Source organism: Melospiza melodia, chromosome Z, assembly GCF_035770615.1.
Source record: "Melospiza melodia melodia isolate bMelMel2 chromosome Z, bMelMel2.pri, whole genome shotgun sequence".
In the NCBI taxonomy this organism is placed as follows: domain Eukaryota; kingdom Metazoa; phylum Chordata; class Aves; order Passeriformes; family Passerellidae; genus Melospiza; species Melospiza melodia.
In genome coordinates this window covers 16,413,826-16,434,137 of record NC_086226.1, presented here as the reverse complement: position 1 = coordinate 16,434,137, position 20,312 = coordinate 16,413,826, and the positions used below count along the sequence as shown (strand labels likewise).

Below are 20,312 nucleotides of genomic sequence, written 5' to 3'. Positions count from 1 at the left end.
GGCTCTAATTTATCCTTTTCACCTTGTTCCTACAAAGTGATGTTTGGGAAGGAGGCCTCAGACACACAGACTAATGACTTCACTTCAGTAGAAACAGTAATATTCTCAGCAGAGTCACAGAAGAGAGTGAAAATGGGGAACAAGGACCTCCTGCCTGACTTCAGGCTATGCCTTCCAAATGTACACTCCAGAAACTTTTAACATGCCTGTTCCCCTTAACTTTTTCTGCTTAGAGCAGGTATCACAAAATCATCATGAGATGGTGAGAAGCCTCCTAATGACACTTACTCACTGTTGCTTGAATTTGAACTTCTGAAAAACATTAAGTGAATATTTCTCACAGACACTAGACTTGTAGAATTCACTCCCAGTCTCCCAATTTGTTCTTTGTATTTTACTGAGCAAATGAATATAATATTTGTTGGTGCAGCTGCCTTCTGCATGAACCCTGTTTTTGCTTCTTCAACTTGGTAAGTGCTTGACTGATCTACACACATGAAAAATGGAGCAGAATTTACACCATGCAGCTATGTGAAGGTCAGCATTAAAATAATACCTACATCTGTTAGTAGGGTTCTGACTTACACTGCTTTCACACTGTCTATTTCTCCTTAGATGGTCACAGCATCTCTGACAATCAGAGTTTATTCTACAAGTGTCCCACGGCTCTCCTACCAAGACCTACTCAGTTTGTAAATTTAAGATAATCTAAGATATTATATAGCACTGTGATGAAAAAGTTAAAGCACCAATAATGTTTCTAATCTGCATCTACATTGTCCTGACAGAACACAGCTGGGAAACTTGCTCTGGGCAGAATTTGTTGTGCATACTAACTTTGGCTTTAGGCCATTCCTGGAAACACTACTTCCTCAGCATCCCTAAGCCTGCCAAGGAGCAGTCTTCAAAGTGCTTTCCCCAGACAGCTGCTCCATAGATTCACCCCAGAGCAATGCCCAAGAACATCTCTGCTTCTACCACAGACAGTCCTTCCTGGCCTGTCTACAGCTGGCTTCTTGTAAAACTGAACACAGCTTCCAGGGGAGGATCATTCAGACAGATTTGCTAGAGACTGAAATGTGTCACAAGGGGAAAGCTGAAAGCTGAGGAAGGGCAAGAGTTAACACTGACTTAATATGATTTCCTCCCTCCAAGATGATTACTGTATGACAAAAAATCAAGTCAGCAGTATCTATTTGCTGATCTTCACATCACAATTGCTACAAAACACACGCCAGAAGATATCATACCGTTTCTACAAAAAAAGATAGCAACAGTTTTTTAGTGGAGTTCTTAACCTTGGAGATGGAAAGATGCTGGATAGCCACAAAAAAGTTATCGACTGTTCAGGGATAGAGATGATACAGAGAATATTTCACTTATAAGACAATAAGAGAATGTGACTCCACAACATATTTTAAAGCCTTCTATCTCTCAGGGTCTCTCAGAGCATATCACAGAACATTAACAACAGGCTCAACAGATACATAGAAAAATTCTGTGCATCACTTGTAGCTACAGCACCCAATCTGATCCTGCTCCTGACCTTCTTCTCCACCCTGCTATCTCTCCCCTCTTCCTCCAACTTTTCTGAATAAGCAAACAGACAACTCACAAGACTTTACAGGTTTGACCACTATATCTCCCTGTCCTAGTCTAGTGTCTGTTAAGCTCATAATAATTTGGTCTGCCATCACAGAATAAAAAAGATGTCTGTCCTTTCCTCCTGTCTGTGTGTAAGTAGAGGAAATATGGTATTTGGCATTCCAGACAAGACATGACCAACACAACCTTTAAAAATATTTCCCTAGTACAACCAGTTTGGTGATGAGCTGGACAATAAACATATAGGCTGGGAACACTGCAATAATCCTTAAGTCATTAGAAGAGTTAGCATGTAATGCTTTTGTGGCAGGGAATTGTCCTGGTGGTTTTTTCACCTATCCAGTGTTTTTTTCATCCAGACTTAGTGTCTGGAAAATAAACCATTATTCTTAAACTGAAATGAGATATATCTTTCTTTGATGACAATAGGGTTTTTTAGTATTTACTAATGGGTTTTTTTAGGATTTACTAGTATTTACTAACAGTTTTTTTTTTAGTTTTAATTGTTGTGGACACAGAGGTACAATTAATTTAACAGTCTTGAAGAAGACCATAGTGAAAGACATGTATTTTGCTGTTGCCCATTTTCTGCTACTGTCCATTTCTCACCTTATGGTTTTGGTGGCCTCAGCCGCATTTTTCAGGTTTTGAATATCATAGCACTACACAATGTGCCATGAACATATCCCTTCTCCAATACTTTGAGCAGCTTTCAGAAAAAAAACCCAAAACAGCAAAACCAAAACAGATGTTTAAGGAAAAGCAGCTTTTTGTTTACCTTTTCCTTTTTTGACATTGAGAAGAGTTGTAGCGAGTCTTTACCTACAGACTGAACAAGGAGAAACAAAGCACTTGATCCTTACCAATAATAAGCTTTATTGGCCCTTGCTGAGTGTTAAGTGAATACATTATCCTCTCTCCTCATTTAATGTCCTGGTAATTTGGCTTAAAATTCCCCACACTGCTCTATAACAAACCCCTTTGTTGCTACTGAGTTTTGCTGACATCCAAAGGGTTATATGAAATCCACATGGGGGGGCCAAGAAGACAATGGAGGAATCTCCTAAAGGACGGACAATGGCATTAAATGGGACAGCAAAGACACAATATGGAGTGGATCATGGGGGTAGGTATGGAGCACCAGCTTTGGGTAGCATTGTGATGATCTCAGTGGAGATGCTTGGAAAGATCATGAATTAAGTATTCACCCTGATGGCACCCCAGAGACCATCTCTGGCAACTAGAAGGAGTGAAAGACAACAAACCACAGGAATTCTTTAGGAGAACTAAAACTATTTGGACATGGTTACTTAAAAATGGACACAGCATCCATCTCTTTCTCTGCTGAGTGAAAGAACATTCTTTGCATTTGGAGAGAACTTGGTGAAAAAGGAAGATCTTGGACACAATGTAATTATAAAGAAATTATAAAAAAATAAAACATAATGCTCTACAGAAAATCTCCACAGTAATATTGGCAAATTAAGGGAAACTAAAGAATTGCGTTCTGGCAACAGAGATCAGAGTACAAATTGTAATAAATTTTGCACTGCTGTGGAAAACCTTGCGCAACCTGCTCACTTGGTATGATCTTACTGCTTCTTTCTTCACTAATGTTTCTCCACAGAAAGACTAAATAATAGGTTAGGCCTATCCATTATCAGAATTTGAATAAAAACACTAAGGCAGTGTAATTCTGACAAGCAGAATTCTGTATGACCTTTGAAAAACGTACGTTAAGCGAGTATTGAGCAATAGAACCAGAGACATATTTCTAAACATGAAATAAATGGCTAAATTCTGGCTTACCTGCCTACAAACATGATGTGCAATAGTGAAGTTTTTACATTTTGATAGAGCAAGATAGCTGCATGTTTGCATGCTGACAAAAGCTCTCCTTCAATCTCTGCTTCAGATTGTGTAACTAATTTAACTTGGTTAAGATAGCACAACTAACCAGACTTTTATCAAATGACACCACACCAAAACCTGCTTTTGTCACTTCTGTTTTTCCAGCCGTAACATAGCACACGTAGTTCTAATTCAATTTCCTTTTCATAGATTTTGAGTTCCTGCTAACTCCTAAATACAAAAAAAAACAGACTGAAAAAAAATTATTTTAGAATGGCAAGGCAATATTTTAATCCCAAAGCTTCTCGATTATTCTTAGTTTTTGCTTAAGATGTAATACTACCAATCAGATCCCAAAATGTTTTTGAAAATGTTAAATACGCTTCCTTCTTTGGCAGAAGAGAGCATTGGCGCAGTGCCTTTGAGGGATTCCTAATCATACTGTAGATGAAGATGGGATTTTCTGTTGGTTTATATTCAGTTGTTTTTCTCCTCCACCCAGTACAGAGGGGATAAAATCTATTTTGAAAATGAAGGAAAAAAAAATCAACGCAAACACTAGCTTCCCCTGCAAGTTGATGTATACAAGAGAAAACAGAAACAGCTCAAGTATTTGTTTAAATATTTTTCTAAGATACCAGAGAGAGTTTACTACAGAAAACCCTACGGAATCAAGCTGCTGCACAGCACAGCTCTTGAAGCCTTTCCTTTTACTACTGGTGCTGACCAGCCAGAGAAACCAGCTGTATGTCCAGATCTTTAATTGAAATCTGCTGCTGAGGGGAATTGCTCTGTGCTTTCAGCTGGTTCAAATGGGGCTGCCTAGCAACTGCAGAAACAAGTTTCAGCAAGGTGGGATGACACAAGCCATGACCGCCTTTGTGGGAACAAGTTTGTTGAAGTAGTATTTACTAGTGAGGCCTCCTCAGACAAGGAACAAGAAGCAAGTCAAAATCAGATGATAAATAAAGTATAAATATGACTATATTAATAATATGCATTTTTAAATGCCTGGTTTTGAGCTGATTCAAATAAGCTTTCCATATGCTGTTGACAAACCTATGTTTTATTTATCTAATACATTTTCACAGGAATGTTAATGTTAAGTATCAACCTGCAGGACAACTGGATCAGCAACAGAAGTACCAATAAAACCTCAAGTTAAATCAACTAATGAGAGATGCAATTAATCTAATTTTAACCAAAACTGTATCATCGCATCTGTCTGTAACTCTGAACATCAAAGCAGTATTTCTGTGTTGATAGCTGAATGCTACATTACTCCAAAGCAAACTTCCCCCACATCTGAATTTTTCATATTCTACTTCTGAAATAGCCACAAGGCACATTTGTAGAGTGGTAAAATTGAGAGCTGATGTCAATATTCAGGGGGTAAAGGGTCATGCTGGGTAAGATTCATGGGGGTACATGAACATACAATACAACTTCATTCATGATGAAAATATACTTGCAAGCTACAGGAAAAAAATTATGCAAAAACATCATGATAACCCTAAATCAAGAGGGCCAGAAATGAACTTCGCAAAATTATTTGCTAAATGAACGTAAAACCATTCTGAACTCTCAAACATAGGGAAGTTGTTCAAATAAAGGAGTAAGAAAGGTCATACTCTGAAGTTTTAAGACTCCTGAGATTGAAATTCTGCCGTGTTCACAGAATTAGATTCAATATGTGCTTCTAACAGTACGACTTAGTAAAAAAATAATATTTTAGAAGCAAAATTATTTGATACATTTGTCTTTAATGGTTTTCTACTTGTCACTTAAGAATAATAAAGGCATTGCTCTGCTACAACACACATTTATACCATCTCCTCATTATCAGAACCAGATAATGAAACAGTATCTAAAAATGAAACTAATTTCATCTCTAAAGTTCAGCCCCCCTTTAGCAGAAAGTCCAAATCAGGAGCATTTCTTTTAAAGGATTTACAGAAGCAACTACAATACCAATAGTTGTGGTGCAAACTTGCATCTTTGTTCTGCTCACTCTTGCCCACTCTCTTTTTGAATTTGCTATAAAAGCTAAATTAGGTCTCAGGGGCACTGCACTACTAAACAAAGATCTCTTCTAGCCCATTGTGATGGAAGTAAATGTACTCAGGAGGGAAATGTACTGAGAGGCTAAACAGTCTTCCCCAAATTCTCTCATTTTTGCATGGAACTCTTTATCCCACTTCACAATATCACTCCCACCAAGTCATACACTTGCCCCTCCTGCTTCTAGTCTTACCTCTTTCTCATATATGTAGCCACATGAATGTACTGAACTGGAGTAAATGTTTTTTTTGGCAGACTTTGCTAAGCTATTTCAACATTTACATGATTCTTTTTATATATGTATTGAAAAATAACTCTTTTCTAATAGTTACTCTTTTCAGAACTGACTTATTTGAAGAGAATATATTCACATTTGAATCTCAGCCCTATTATGATTTAATAACAACTCAGTTCTGCTCTCCTAGTGCGGTCCTGACTGCTACTGTCAGTAATGACAAAGTTCTAATACTTCCTCAGCTTCAGCTTCACTACCACATGATCTTAAATTGCAGACATACTTGTAATATACCTCACTGTGAAGGATCCCAGCTTGCACTGGGTAGGAAAAGAAGACCAAAACAAAACCTAACAAAATCTGAGCTGTATAATCCATTTCCTCCTCAGTTATGAAAACAAATTATTTAAAATTTTAAAATATCAAAATACTGCGAAAGAAAAAAGCCAAGACTGTTGCATTGAGCTAAAAAGTTTATTACACACCTTCATATATGTCACATGGAATTTGGCATTAAAGATTTTAACACAGGCTAGTGGATACCACTTCTGTTGGACACTGAGAAAAGTTTGTTCATGCATATTTAAAAAAATAATAAAAGTAAAAAGTAAAGTAACTTTTCATCCAACAGAAAAATAAAAACTGTTTCAGAATTACTGATTTAATCCTGGGCTCCACATAATACTAAAGAAAAACTTCATTTTTCAGCTCCGTTTTCTATCTAAGAAACGTTAGAAGTTTGTGGTATGTCTATATTTAAATACTTTTGACAGAAAAGTCCTGGTAAACTAAAGATGTCCTAAGATCACTTATGAGATGTACATAATAGAACAGAGACTCTCATGTTTCTGTATTAGTTAGCAAAGCTTATTGTAACACACAGAATTCTCTCTACTTTTTGCAAAATTCTACTGCTCCCATCATTCCTGCTGTTCCCTTTTAGTACGTCTGGTCAGCTCTTGAGAGTTTTTCCTAAAATTTGTGCATTTTGTAAGTACAGAGTCAAATTCAGTGCCTGACCACAAGAAGTAAATGGAGATATTTTATGTATTTGTTACAGAATACTATGCTTTATTCACAAATCTTACTTCAGAAGCAAACCTCTTCTACCAAGTACAGCCATTTAAAATTAATGGTAGACACAGAGACCGTATACAGATTACACATGAAGGTTCAACCCCAGGTCAGTAGCGACTGAGCAAAATAAAAATGCCACGGCACTTGGTGGCCCGCATGAAGTAAGCTGGTGGTGTCAGTCCAGTCCTCAATGGACTGAGTTCATTAGAAAGGAAAAACAAACCCCACCACATAGCACTAATTGGCACCCCTGTTGTCACTGTCAGCGGCCAGGCCAAGGTTACAAGAGCCGCAGGAAAAGGGTCCTTCAAGGTCACAGTGGAGGCACAACGGGGAAGCGGCACGGGAGACAGCCAGCGCCAGTGCCACGGGCAGCCCAGCTCCCCGACCTGCGCCAGGGCGGCACCAAGCACCAGCCTGACCAGGACTGGGCACACCAGCCACCCCACCCACGCCATATCTGCACGGTACAAACCCCTGCAGGAACAGATCCCCAGCCTCTGCAGATCTGGCACCTTTTCAGTTAAAGAATACAGCACGTGTGAAGGCACTTAAGAGCAAAAAATGCCTAGGAAAGTTCTCATTGAACTGACTGACAAAATGTCTTTGTACAAAAGGCTTCTGCTTGTTTTCCTTAATGTACAAGATGCTGGCCATATCTGCAACAGAAGGAAAACTATCATTTGTCACATCAATAGAAACCATCATGAGGAACAAAGCAAATTAAGTAACATAACTCAGAATTCTTTCTTGGTTTTCCTGTATATGAATAGTTGCTAAATGCCACTACAGAAAGCATTAATGAGTGTGTCTGTAGTTATGGAGTACTCTGGTATGGAGACTCATCTTCAGTCTGCCTTTCTAATGACTCTTATGAATTATGTGGAAGGATCATGTTCCAAGCTCACCCGTAACACCCCAATAGTTCAACACCTCTTATTCTACTGAGTCTGCTAGTTATGCCTGTTAGAGAAGCAGGTCACAACTTTAACAACCACAAAGACCAGAAGAATGTGAAATGTACTGAGAAGTAGCCAGTAATCAGAGAGCAGTGGAGATGGAACTTAAATGAATGCAACACAAAAAATCTAAAAAGGTTAACTGCAATAAAACTCCAAACCATACATTGTAACATAAACATAACAAACATACATTGTAACAACTGTTTAGCTCTAAGAGAAAAAATGTGATATATGGCATTTTATTTTCATTTTTCAATCTTCATTAGAAACTAAAAATATGTAGCTATTAAAGGAAAATTTGTATACGTGGATGTGCATATATCTCATACTGTAAATGTTTTGCTGAATTCACATCATGGGAAAATAATATCACCTAGTTTTTAAGAAACTGATTAACACATAAATGTATCAAAATACCACCTATACCCTCACAAAATAAGAAACATTTATATACAAACATCTAAAATCCAAAGTCTTTTCATTTAACTTCCTGAGCAGTATGTAAAATATTAATTGATTAGTGTTCCTTAAAATATCAACAGTCAGGCTTTAGACACAGACAAAAATAGCCCTAATCCTTAAGTGAAACGTAACTCTTAACTCATATTATTCCTGACAGTAAACTAAGAGTTCATCTTTTGTCTTGGTTCCACAGTGAAACATATAAAAAATGCTTTTTTGGACATTATGAAAAATCACAATATGCATTTAATAGCATTTGTTTCCTGGAATTATTTTATACTGCTGCTCATTTGTGCCCAAAAGACAATGCAGGCTAAGACTGGCTCAAAATCGGATGCTTTCCTAAACATTTCAGTAATAGCACAAAGACTCTGAGCCATATACCCTCCTCTAGCTCAACTGATCCTGTGAGAGGATGAAATAGATGCTAACGGATGACAGCTTGGCATTCTGCCTGTTTTATGCTTAGGACTTACAGAAAATTCCAGGAGGGATGTGGGAAATCAAGAGATTTCATATAAATGTACCTCCTACACTTTCAGTGTAGTTTCCTGAAAATTGAGATCTTTTTCTTTTTGGTCATGGGGATTTCTGCAATTGTTGTGGTCTGTAATAAGCTCTGTGGGGCTGCTATAGAAGGAAAAGTTGGTCAAGGGCTTATTCTTAAAAATCACCCTTTTCTTGGACAATTGGAGAGCATTTTAAGAGCATTCTCCATTTCTCTTTTTCTTTTGAGCATGGAGAGAAGATCGGAAGATGTTTTTTCTGTCTTACAAAAAATATTATGCTACAATCAGATAGGACACTATTCCTTTATCATGATGTATTTCCAGCATCTCCAAAAGCTAAAATCTATGTAACAAATCTGTGGGGTTTTTTTAAAAACAACAACACAAAATCAACCAAACTAACCACTCAAAACCACCAAAACCCCACAAAACAATCAAAACCACCAACCAAACAACATCCCCAACCAAATAACAACAACAACAAAAAATCAACCAAAAAAACTCCCACACCCTTCCCCCCAAAACACCACATAAACAAAACAAACCCAACAAACACACTGAAAGATACCAGCATATTCTTTTACCAGACAGGAGAAAGAACAGATGCTGGGAAGCAGGAAGCAATAGGGAAGCAGAGATTCAGCTCTTGAGCACCTCATCTATTTCCAAGGCTACAAGCATAAAAATGTCATAGAGGTACCTCATGGAGATGTAACCTGGCCAAGATTTAACAAACTGCCTATTTCTTTGTAGCAGGAAATCCCAAGCAAACTAACCAAATGAAAGAAAAGGTTAGAAGGAACAACTGTAACACACATGGACATACGATGTATAATTTAGGGAACCAATTATACATTTTCTAACAAGTGAATGAATTTCAGTCGCAAGTACCTTTCTGATTGCAAAGCTTTTCAACAAAAGTGATTGAAAAAAAATCAGAAAGAGGAACAAAATAAATGATATAAAGACAGGGAAAAAACTCTAATCAAACCTAATTTGATTTGATACAGAGTTTAAAAAGATTAGCTTTGGATGCATTTTGCAAATGACATTTCAATTTCACAATAAGTAACTTGGCTGAAGTGTGGTGAATGCCAAGCTTCTACAGACAGCTTACATAACTGTATATGTGACGCCCTGACTTGCAGCATTCCTGAGTAGTGGAGCTCTGGATATACACAGTGAAATGAATGGAAGTGGATGTCTAATGTTAGCATTTAGCTGAATACCAAATAGTTTGAAGTCTCATTACAACAAATTTACATGCAACACCAAGTAACAGGAAGTAGCACAATGAATACATTTATATTTACATTTATATATAATATTTGTTCTTTTCTTTATTTTTCTTCTCTTTTTCTGTTACTTACACTTCTCTCATTTCCAATAGCAGGTCCACTGTAGTTAACTCCACTTGCAATGAGTGGAAATTGAAAAGTCCAGCACTGTGTAGTACAGGACTGTTAACATCAAAACCCCTTCCATCTCCTCCTCTTCTGTTTTATATTGTTCTTTTCCTTTACATTTCCACTTACTTCTTGAACATAACTATTTCAAAACAGCATCTTTCTATTCAGTTTGTTGTTTATACAAATTCACCATCCTTTTTTTCCTCCCTATTTTCTCTCGCTCCTGATTGAAAGCATACATTTCTCTCCGTCAGTTTTATGATGCAGCTGGTACAATATTTTTCTCCCCAATTCTGTTGAAGCCTGAAAATAGCTTGCTGCAAAAAGTCTTAGTTAATGTGTTCTGTTTTAATGGCACTTCCACTAGAGTTCTGAGGAATGCTGATTTAGAGCACATCTTGGCCAATCATATTTAAAAAAAAAAAATTGGAATTTTGGCAAATGCCAATCAATGATAGACAAAGAAAGTGCCTTTTGCATAGGCACCTGAATTAGGACAGCACAAGTTCTCTTCCCTCTTATCCACTGAACTCAAAACTGATTAGTTCTCCCATTTTCTAAAAACCAGTGGGCTGTAAACAACCAATGAGAACATATTGCACCTTGATTTTTACATAAGGCGTCCCAACAAAGTCAATCAGGAATTCTGTTTCAAAGACATACAGCTCTGCAGTTACAGATTTCACTCAGTTGATGCAATTTACTGTAGTATACATTTGCTTGAAATATTATCACATATAAACAGTTTCTCAGAAAAAAGCTTTGTGTGGTTATTGTCACTTCTCTAAATGTTAGAGTGAATATTGCATGCAATACCTTTCTTTCTGTTCTTTTATTAATATATAAATTACTAATTAAATTCTGCCTAAATTATGGAGATTACTAGATACCTTTGAAGTTTTATTTTTAATACTGTTAACAGCTGCTATAGCACTGGTAATGCCTCTCTTATCCACCAGTTCTGAATAAGGAGTTTATTTTTGTAAGCATGTAGAGTTGCTTTACAAATTGTAGTGGAACATGATGTTGACATTCTTCAAGCCATGGAATAATCTGTAGTTTAAATTACTCTCAGTGGATGTTAATCAAACATATTTTGCCTCCACTGACATCGTTGTTTTAATCTTCCTCTGTATTCCAACTACTCATGTGAGAGATTGATATAAACTGAATTTTAAAGAACTGGCTATGGCTACAAGGAAACTAGCATTCTAAATAAAATATATCGATTTCTGAATGAGAAAATTCCGTGGAAGTGTTGCTAATTCTTTACTTTTTTCAATGCACTATTATTTTAAGTCCTATTGTCCCAGTAATCTAGTGAATATATCTAAAAAAAGACTTCTGGTGCAGCACTGCGTACATCCTACCTATAGTACAATATTTATTAGAGGTTTCCCTACATTAAACAAAACAGTTAAGCTGGTATTTCTTGCATCACCTTTCCATTTCCACATGCATTCCTATAGAGAGAATGGTTTATGCAATTAAAAGGAGAAGTCTGGCTTGCTGACAGGCACATCCAATGATAGTACATGTACAGCTTATATAACACACTGAAAGAAAACAATAACAGGTTTAATATAACTTCCTGAACAAACTAAATTAATTTCTTCTTGTCCACCAGTGGAACTCTTTCCAGAAGTTAGGTGTCTTTTCTTCACAAAGATGACATCAATGTATGGCTTTGTGCCTTATTAACACACGTCTCCTCTAGTGCCGTTACTTCTCTGCGCCACTAGACTGTGCTGCATTTGTTTACATTTGTGCTGCCACTGCATTTGAGTATCCAGCCTCAATTCTTGTGCATGGTCTCTCCTTTCAGTTTATTCCAGTTACTTTCAGTTCATCCCAAGTAATTACCAAATACAGCTCATTGTACAAATATTGTACAAAGCCTCCCAAACAACGTGCACTGAAGTAAGCAATGCTTTTCATAGCCAGCTGATGCTTCATTCTTCCAGACTGACAAATACGAAAAGAAACAACAGAGCACTTGTTTCACTAGTCAGCCAGGACCTGAAATGTAATATTTATTTTCATTTTCCATCTTGTTTAGAAAAGCAAAATCAGTGCTGCACTGCTGACATGCACAAATGATCAAGGAAAAATGTGCTAGGAAGAAAGTCTTAGGATTTCCAAAATGCACTTCTGTGGCAGGTTCTCAAATCAAAAAGCTGACTCATAAATTTACCCTCACCTAGTAAAACTACTTGTATTTTCCAAGAAGGAAAGAGAAGACAACACACATCAATATCTCTAAACAGAACTTTTAATGAAAATATGGTCCTTAATTTTGTTATAGTTCACCTATAGTAAAATCCCCTAACTGTCCTTCTCCAAAAGATCCTTATTTCTAACAAATCTTCTGGAAAAATATTTGCTGAACAGTTCTCAGTCTTCTAGCTAAGACATGCAACCAACTTTGGACTGAGACTATAGCTTCCAAATATCTCTGAAACAAGTGTGCACTTTCAATGTGTAATGCACACTAAATAATCTAACCTTTGAAAACTATGCAGGTGCATAAAGCCTATCACTCTTTACTTCCTGTTGTAGTGGGAATAGTAATTTAAGACTTGCTTATTTAAAAGCAGCTTTGTCTTTACTTTTTACATTTGAAGTTTATTTTAGGAGAACCATAATTTCACCTGAGACCAACAAAATGCAATATGCTACCCACTTGACAGCTCATTATTTTGACAGTAGACCGAACTGCAATTTAATTTTTTTGCCTTCTTTTGATCTGTTTTTCCCCCATGAATGTCTTCACTAAAAAAAAAAAAAAAAAACAAAAAACCCCAGCAAACAAACTAACAAACCCCCCCACAAAACAAAGAGAAGAAACAAAAATGAAAAAACACCAACAACTGAAACTTGTAACAAACAGATTGCTTCTAAAGATGTTTTTCCTCTAAAGGATTGCTTCAGAGGGAGGGAGAAAATTCAGTGTAATGGGAATGCATGTCTTGTTCAGAAGTGTCACTCTGAAGGATAACCTCACTTATGAATATCATGGATTAATGAACCAGAAACATGACTCCTAAGAAGAATAAATTTGTTATGGAAGGAGTTTGCTTGTTCAGGAAACCTAAGTGACCATGGGTAACAAAAACAAATCAGTTAAATGTGAAATCACTTGAAGAACACCTGTAAGTAGACAGACTTTTATATACTGAATTTGTAATAAACATCAAAATTGCCCTTAAAATTATATTGCTCTTTAGCCTTACTAAAATATTTATTACCCTATGTAGCATATTCATGCATAAATACAATACAAATATATGTATGTTCCTAATCTTTACTTAAAGATCTTTCCAATCTTTGCTTGGCCACTATTTGCTAGCAACAGCAGAGCAATGAGCATGAGCGTAACAAATAAACAAAGTAGTTTGTTGGTAATTGGCTGAAAAACAATGTTTTTGAATACTTTTTATGTGTCAGCCTCAGCAGATAAAACATGTATCATATTTCCAGCATATATTGCAAACAGCTGTATTCAAACACTGAAGAACACCAGACAGTGACAACAGGAAGGTGATTTTACTGAAAATTCAGAGCAAGAAGACTTTTTCTAATTTGGCATGCTTCTTATGATATCAGTTCCTTGTGGCCTTATAATCATTCATGCTGCTTAGAATCTCAAATCATTGGGTGTCCAAGGGACACAGAACAAGCAGTCTTAAATTCAGCTTGCCTTATTACTGTGAATAGTCCCATAAAACCTCCCTGAACTACTCACATATACAAGACCCATGACAACTCTTCATAAATGGGTTTGTCTGTCAAGCAAGCATAATTGATGCTTACTCTTTAATAAGTATATGTTTTTAAATGGCCGCGATCCAGATAAACATAAATTTACATTTTAAAAAGTTATTGCGTTTTTGTGCAGTAGTAAAAGTGTAGATCCTCCATAAAAATTGTATACATGCATTTTAATTGGCAATTCATCAAAATAATTCACAATTAACAGCAAAGTAACAACATTTATGTCAAGCTAAATTAGCGTATATACTTGTAACAGAGGCAGAAACAGCTGTTAGTCTGTTTGCATAAACTTCCAGCAGAATGTGTCTGGCAAAGTTAAGCACGAACATTTCTGCTTCATAAAAAATAGTTCCAAGACTGAAAAAATGTAGAGGGCCAAATGTCTCATTAATAGGACCACTCAAGTGAGTAAGCATTGTTCAGTCAAACAAGGACCAGGCCATCACAGCTGTACTGTATTCTCAATCCTGTGCATAAATTAGAGTTTTTAATAAGCTCATGAAACCAATATTAGAAACAAACAGAGAAATTGCACGATCCAAAAGGCACCTTCTGTCTGCCACCCCCAGTGACACTGTGTGATGTTTTATTCTGCAAGCTGCACTGCAGACTTTGCCAGACTGCATACAGAATCGGAAGAAAAAACAACATTGAACTTTTTTAAACACAGAGCACAAAGAACAACATTTTGACATCTACAGCTAGTCTATGAAAGGCATTATGGAAAGCCCCAACTGTGCTAAATGTACAAAGCTGTTAAAATTACTGTTTAAAGAAACTGATTTTAAATTCAAATGTATCAGTTTTTTAAATTTACACTTTGATTTAAGTTGATATAACAGGTTTATTAGCAAGTTCAACAGCAAGTGATCGAAGACAGAACTTAGAACTGTAAAAAAATGTACGACCACTAACACACTACTGTTATCTCATGACTGTGTAGCAATGCTCAGACTTTCTTATCTTTCTCAATTATTTCAGTTTTGAAACTGGAGCAGCTAATATATCTAGCACAATTTACCATAAATGTAACACCTGTGATTTTCCTCATTAAAAGCAAAATTGACTGGTTCAAGGGTTGAAAGGGCAGGGTATGGACTACAAAACAGCTAGTTAACATAACCATTATACTGCTTTACTGATAAAGCTCATTTCTATTCACCAGATGATTAGTTCAATCAATATTTACTCCTGTGTGCATCTTCAGCTACAAAGCACATGTTCTTCAATTTTGCAGTGCAGACCTGAATTTCTGGGAACTCACTGCACCACTTGTGTGGTAGAAATTTTTTTGATAACTTGGGAATCTTTCACCCCTTTGAACTGTTTTCCTGTATCAGGTAACCAATGTGCACACGATGGCAGACGCTGAGTCCCGAAATTGTTTAATAAAACTCACTACTGTTGAAGGTATACCTTACCCACATGTTTCTGCGGATGCAAACGTCACTATGATATATAGCCATACCTCCCATACTGCCCAAAAGACCTTCCACAAATTATCACAAGTACATTTCAAACAGGAATTATGACTTCCAGAATTCTTGTCTACTCAGAACACTTTTTCCCTGATAGATTCACTCCTAAATGCCAAAAATAGTTTTTAACCATAATACACAATTTAAATGACCTCTACTACTCCACTGTCAAATTAAAAAAACCACAGCAACTTACAGCTCGCCACTGGATTTGGAGAAGACCAACTGTGGAAGTCAGGTATTTTCCATACCACAAAAAAGAAATTATTCTCAGCCAGTTCACATGGTATTTTTGCAGTTTTTAAATTAACTGTCACTCAACTTCCATCTATGAAAAACAAATGTAACTTTCAAAGAATAATTATATTATGAAAAAATTCTTATAAAATATCTATTTGTTATTAAATCATATAGTTATCTATTGATGAACTTTCATTATATATTCTCCTTTGATCCCTAATATAAATTGAAGATACCACATGGAATGTAAGTACGATCCAATGCAAAGTAAAAGTATTGCTGAGGTAATAATGGGCACTCATGCTTTCCCTTTTACTTTTGTTCCTTCTGCAGAGGTGTTACTGTTTATTGACTATATACAGCTGTATTTTTTATTACACGACACAGTTTATTACTGACTCACAATTTTCAAAGCATTTACTGACATTTATTAAATTTTACCTGTGAACATCTAACACCAGAAACTTGTGCTTTATCACATATCAAGGAGTCCCAATGATGTCAAATAACATTATTCAATTAAGGAGCTGCTAGATGCACTACACTGTGAGGACAAAATGGTTTTACAATGGTAGGGTAAGGGTAAGGTCCTAAGTCCTTCCTTAAATACTCAATGCAATCGATCAATTTTAGAATACTAATGTTACATATTACAAATAGAGACATATTTACTTTTCCTGGAATAAACTGCAAAATAATTTTCCTTTGAAGTTAATGAGTCTATAAAGATTCCCTGCACTCATCTACTCAAGGAGAACTTCTAAGCAAGCCTGTCTCTTTATATGCGTTACTGCGTGTAGAATTTGAGCACTTTTATGTCAGTCATGCTAAGAAAATGGAGTAACTACATCATGCAACATGTATTATTGCTCATCCTGACACCAACAAGAAAAAACTACACATAAAACTCACTTAAATAACTTGGCTTCAGGGAGTTGTGGTGCTTCTTTTCTTTAGATGTAACAAAAAAAGCTTTAGTAAGATTTTCAACTAAAAGTTAAAATATTACTTTTGTAATAAGTGAAGTACTTGGGTACTAATGTCACTTTCACAATTCAAATAGATACAATCACAAAATTGACTTTTGTATGTGTAAGAGTACCATGTTCCCGGAGTAAAAGTAGATAGACACTTTTTTTGCCACAGTTAACCTTCCACATTTGTGTAACAGCTGCATTATACACAGAACTAACTTTTAATAGCTTTAAACTTTACAAATAATTTTAGTAAGAAATTAACTACAAGGAAAAATATAAGACTTATTTTTCAGTTAAATAGCACAATCATTTCAGTGCGTTTTCTGTTCTCTTTTTCTAAAAAATATACTGAAGTACACATTCTATGTTCTTAACTCCCTCACAGGATGTTGCCAGAGGTGGGACAGATGGAAGGAAGACTGTGATGAATGCTCACTGTAAATTTCTTTTACACCTATGTTTGCCTCTATAAAATACTGGTATAAAAGTCATCAACCCCAAAAAAAACCCCATTTTTCCATTCAGAGGGAAATACCGGGACCTACCATACCAACAAATGCTCAGTGCCCTGTATATTGCTCTGCTATAATTCAGTATGGCTACATATGCTTAATGGGATTGAAATCAAGGTTTGAAGTGCAGAAAATTATTATTTTGGATGGAACATGACCAATGATGGTAACAACAGCTGAAAACTGGCTTCCACAGGATGAGATAACTAACAGTCTATGTGACTCTCCGGTGCTTGGGGATTCAGCAGAAAATAGCCAGGCTAGGTATTTTTGGGCATTTTTTGGCCTCCGTCTCCAATGTGGAGCAGTAATGAACCACAGCAGCCCCTGTACATCCCATATCCCAGGTATTCTGTGCCAACTGCCCCAACCACAGCTTGGAAGGATCACAGCTCAGCTGGGAAAGTTCGGGGGAACAGACCACATGTTCAAGACTGAGCGCTTCCTCCTTTAAACCAACTGCAAATACAGTTGAAAACAACTACATCCTTACAAGAAGGCTCACAGCTCTCTAAAAGCATCAGTCCATGGGAGCTCACAATCTGTGAACTGTGACACTCGTTTATTTCCATTATTTGGAAAGCCACAAAGACAGATACTCAATTAATGTGTAATGTTCCTTTTTAATTGAGGTGGTATGAAGCACTGCTCTTGCCTTGACACACACCTGTTGCAAAAACTTCACTTTACTGACCTCTTGCACATGATATAAATAAGAAAGAAATCTGCCTGTTTGCTTGTTTTTCTCCTCCATCCCCCCCCCCCCTCCCCAGCCCTTTTTTCCCCACCTGTAAATTCCCCATTGAGTAAGCATAAATACAATGCAAATACTAATTTGCATTCTAGGGGCAGAGCTGCACCTCTTCACATTGGCTGACAGCACAGCTAAAGGGGTGGCAGAGATGGTTAAGGAGCTGGGGCAGATCCCACAGGAGATGTAACCAGATGTGCAGCAAGATATGCCTCCCTCTCCCTGCCCAGCACAGCTAGACCACCCCGGGCCTTGTTTAGAAGGAAAGTGTCTGAGGAGAGGGGGAACATTACTCATCACCAGGGCAGGGGAGGAGAGGCATGGGAGCCACAGCTTGTGAGGATGAGCTGCCCACAGAACGGGGAGTTGGGGCTCCTGACCAGGGGTCACTGGATGGGCACGTTTTTAAAAACAGCCCCTGAAACAACGACAAGCTTTACTCAAATTGGAGGCGCTCTGGTGCGCAGAAAAAGAAAGAAGGAAAAAACCCAAACCAAAACCCACACAAACCCCATAATCAAATAAATAGAAAATCTCCAACCCAAGCTGCAAAGCTGCAACAGGGGCCACTTTACAGAATTAAGTGTTTTCCCTTGTTTCCTGTTGCTCTTAAGAAAAACAAACACCGTTTAGGAAGTTCTTGCCAGATGCCCCACAACCAACACCCTAACAAAGAACGCTGGGTGAAAAGAAGGTCTTTTTAAGTCGATCTGTGCCAATGTCATAGCTACAATTTTTTTAAAGCCAATTACACACGTGTGATTTGTTAGTGCTTCTAACACATGCTGTTACAGGAGATGACATCAAATAAGCCGAAATTATAGCTAGAAGTTCTTTACAGTACGTGTGTGTGTGTCCCATCCTTAAACAGAAGATCAAGAAATCTGCATGCAGTGCCGCTGTCAACCCCCAGCGTGTCCCACTCCCCATAAGCCCTTCTCCTCCGTTCCAATACCCTGGTAGGGACTTTTTGTCCCTTTTACCATGCCATGGGTGAGGTAAGCAACTGCCCTACCAAACTGGGTGATAAAGGGTAAGGTGGAAGATGGGGGCGGAGGAGCTGCGTAAACCCCGCGGACGCCCGAGGCTGGCAAGGGTTGTTCTTGCCCCGGTGCTGGTGTTCGTCCAGCCCGGGGATGGGGCCCAGGGGAGTCTGGTCTTGGGAGACAGGGAAACAACGCATTCCCATGTCCTCCGCAGCCCTACACACCCACCCGGGTGCCCGGCGTGCCAGCACGTAGCCTCTCTCCATCCCCACCGGACACCGGCAGCCCTCCATGCCTGAGGGTGTCCCGTCGGTGGCGATATTCTGTTCTCCGGCGGGACCCTCACCGAGTGCAGCTGAAAGCCCTGGAGGAATCTCTCCCGCCCTCCACGATCGGGCTGCGCAGGCAGGGCAGGCTCAGGACCCAAAGAGACCTGCGGGCACGGGGAAGGGGTTCCCGGGCAGCGCAACCCTTGTCGCCCAGTTAGGAGGAGAGCGCAACCCTTGTCGCGCAACCCATGAGGAGTGGGGGCCTCCAGGCGACGTGCTGGTTGGGGAACAAAGTCGACGTAACTTTTGGGGAGAAAAGGGGAGCCCCTCTCCGTGCCGGCAACGACCCGGGACCAAGCGGCAGCGGGTTCCGCCGTACGGGACACCTGCCGCGCCCCGCGGGCAGCTGCAGGTGGGGACCTCACAGCACAGACACGGCCAAACCCCCGAGACTCCCTGCTGCCGGCCCTTCTGCCCCGGGCCAGGGCGGCGCCGGGCTCTCCGGGACAGCTACGCGAGGGGTGTCGCCCACCGTCCGCCCGGAGCCCCCTCGGTCTGGGTCGCGGCCCCCGCGGGCGCAGGAATCAAACCCTAAGCAGCCACGCCGGCGGGCGGGCACGATCCATCAACTTTCTCCCTCGGACCCTCTTCCCTAGTACGAACCCTCTTCTCCCGCCCGTTCACCAGCAGCTTTCCCAAAAGACAGCCGCTCGCCGGCCCGCTTACCTCGCATGGTGTTGGTTCCCCGCTCCGCGCAGTCATGAAGCTAGGAGCCCAGGAACCGCACCGCACAAATCCCGTCTCAACACCCGCGAAGGTGGCAGCGGCCGCAGCTCCGCTCCGCCGGGAAAACCATACCTCCGGGGCGGCTCCGCGGGGCGCGGCTCCGCGGGCTCCCCGCCGCCGGGCGCGCTGCTCCGGGGCGGCCGCCCCGCGACTGCCCGCGGCTCAGCCTCTGCGGGGGGGGCCTGGCGGCCGAGCGGCGGCGAGGGGCTGAGCAGGGGCGGAGAAGGAGGAAAGGAGTTACGTTAGAAAAAAACAGGAAAAACACGCGGAGGCAGAAGAGAGGGGGGTGCCGCGTGGATGGCAGAGCATGTGCGCTTTCACATGACAACGGCGCCCCTCAGCAGCTCCCCGGTGCGGATTTCCACTGC

The 20,312-nt window shown here is 39.2% G+C and overlaps 1 protein-coding gene across 1 annotated transcript in view; it reads right to left on the bottom strand.

The window, feature by feature from the left end:
• The window catches only part of RORB (RAR related orphan receptor B), a 143,731-nt gene extending 123,733 nt beyond the window's left edge, over window positions 1–19,998 (bottom strand). The window contains exon 1 of the mRNA XM_063179984.1: window positions 19,885–19,998. Within this exon, the coding sequence (XP_063036054.1) occupies window positions 19,885–19,891 (7 nt within the window). The 5' untranslated portion in view covers window positions 19,892–19,998. The remainder of the gene's footprint in view (window positions 1–19,884) is intronic.
• Between the last annotated feature and the right edge of the window lie 314 nt (window positions 19,999–20,312).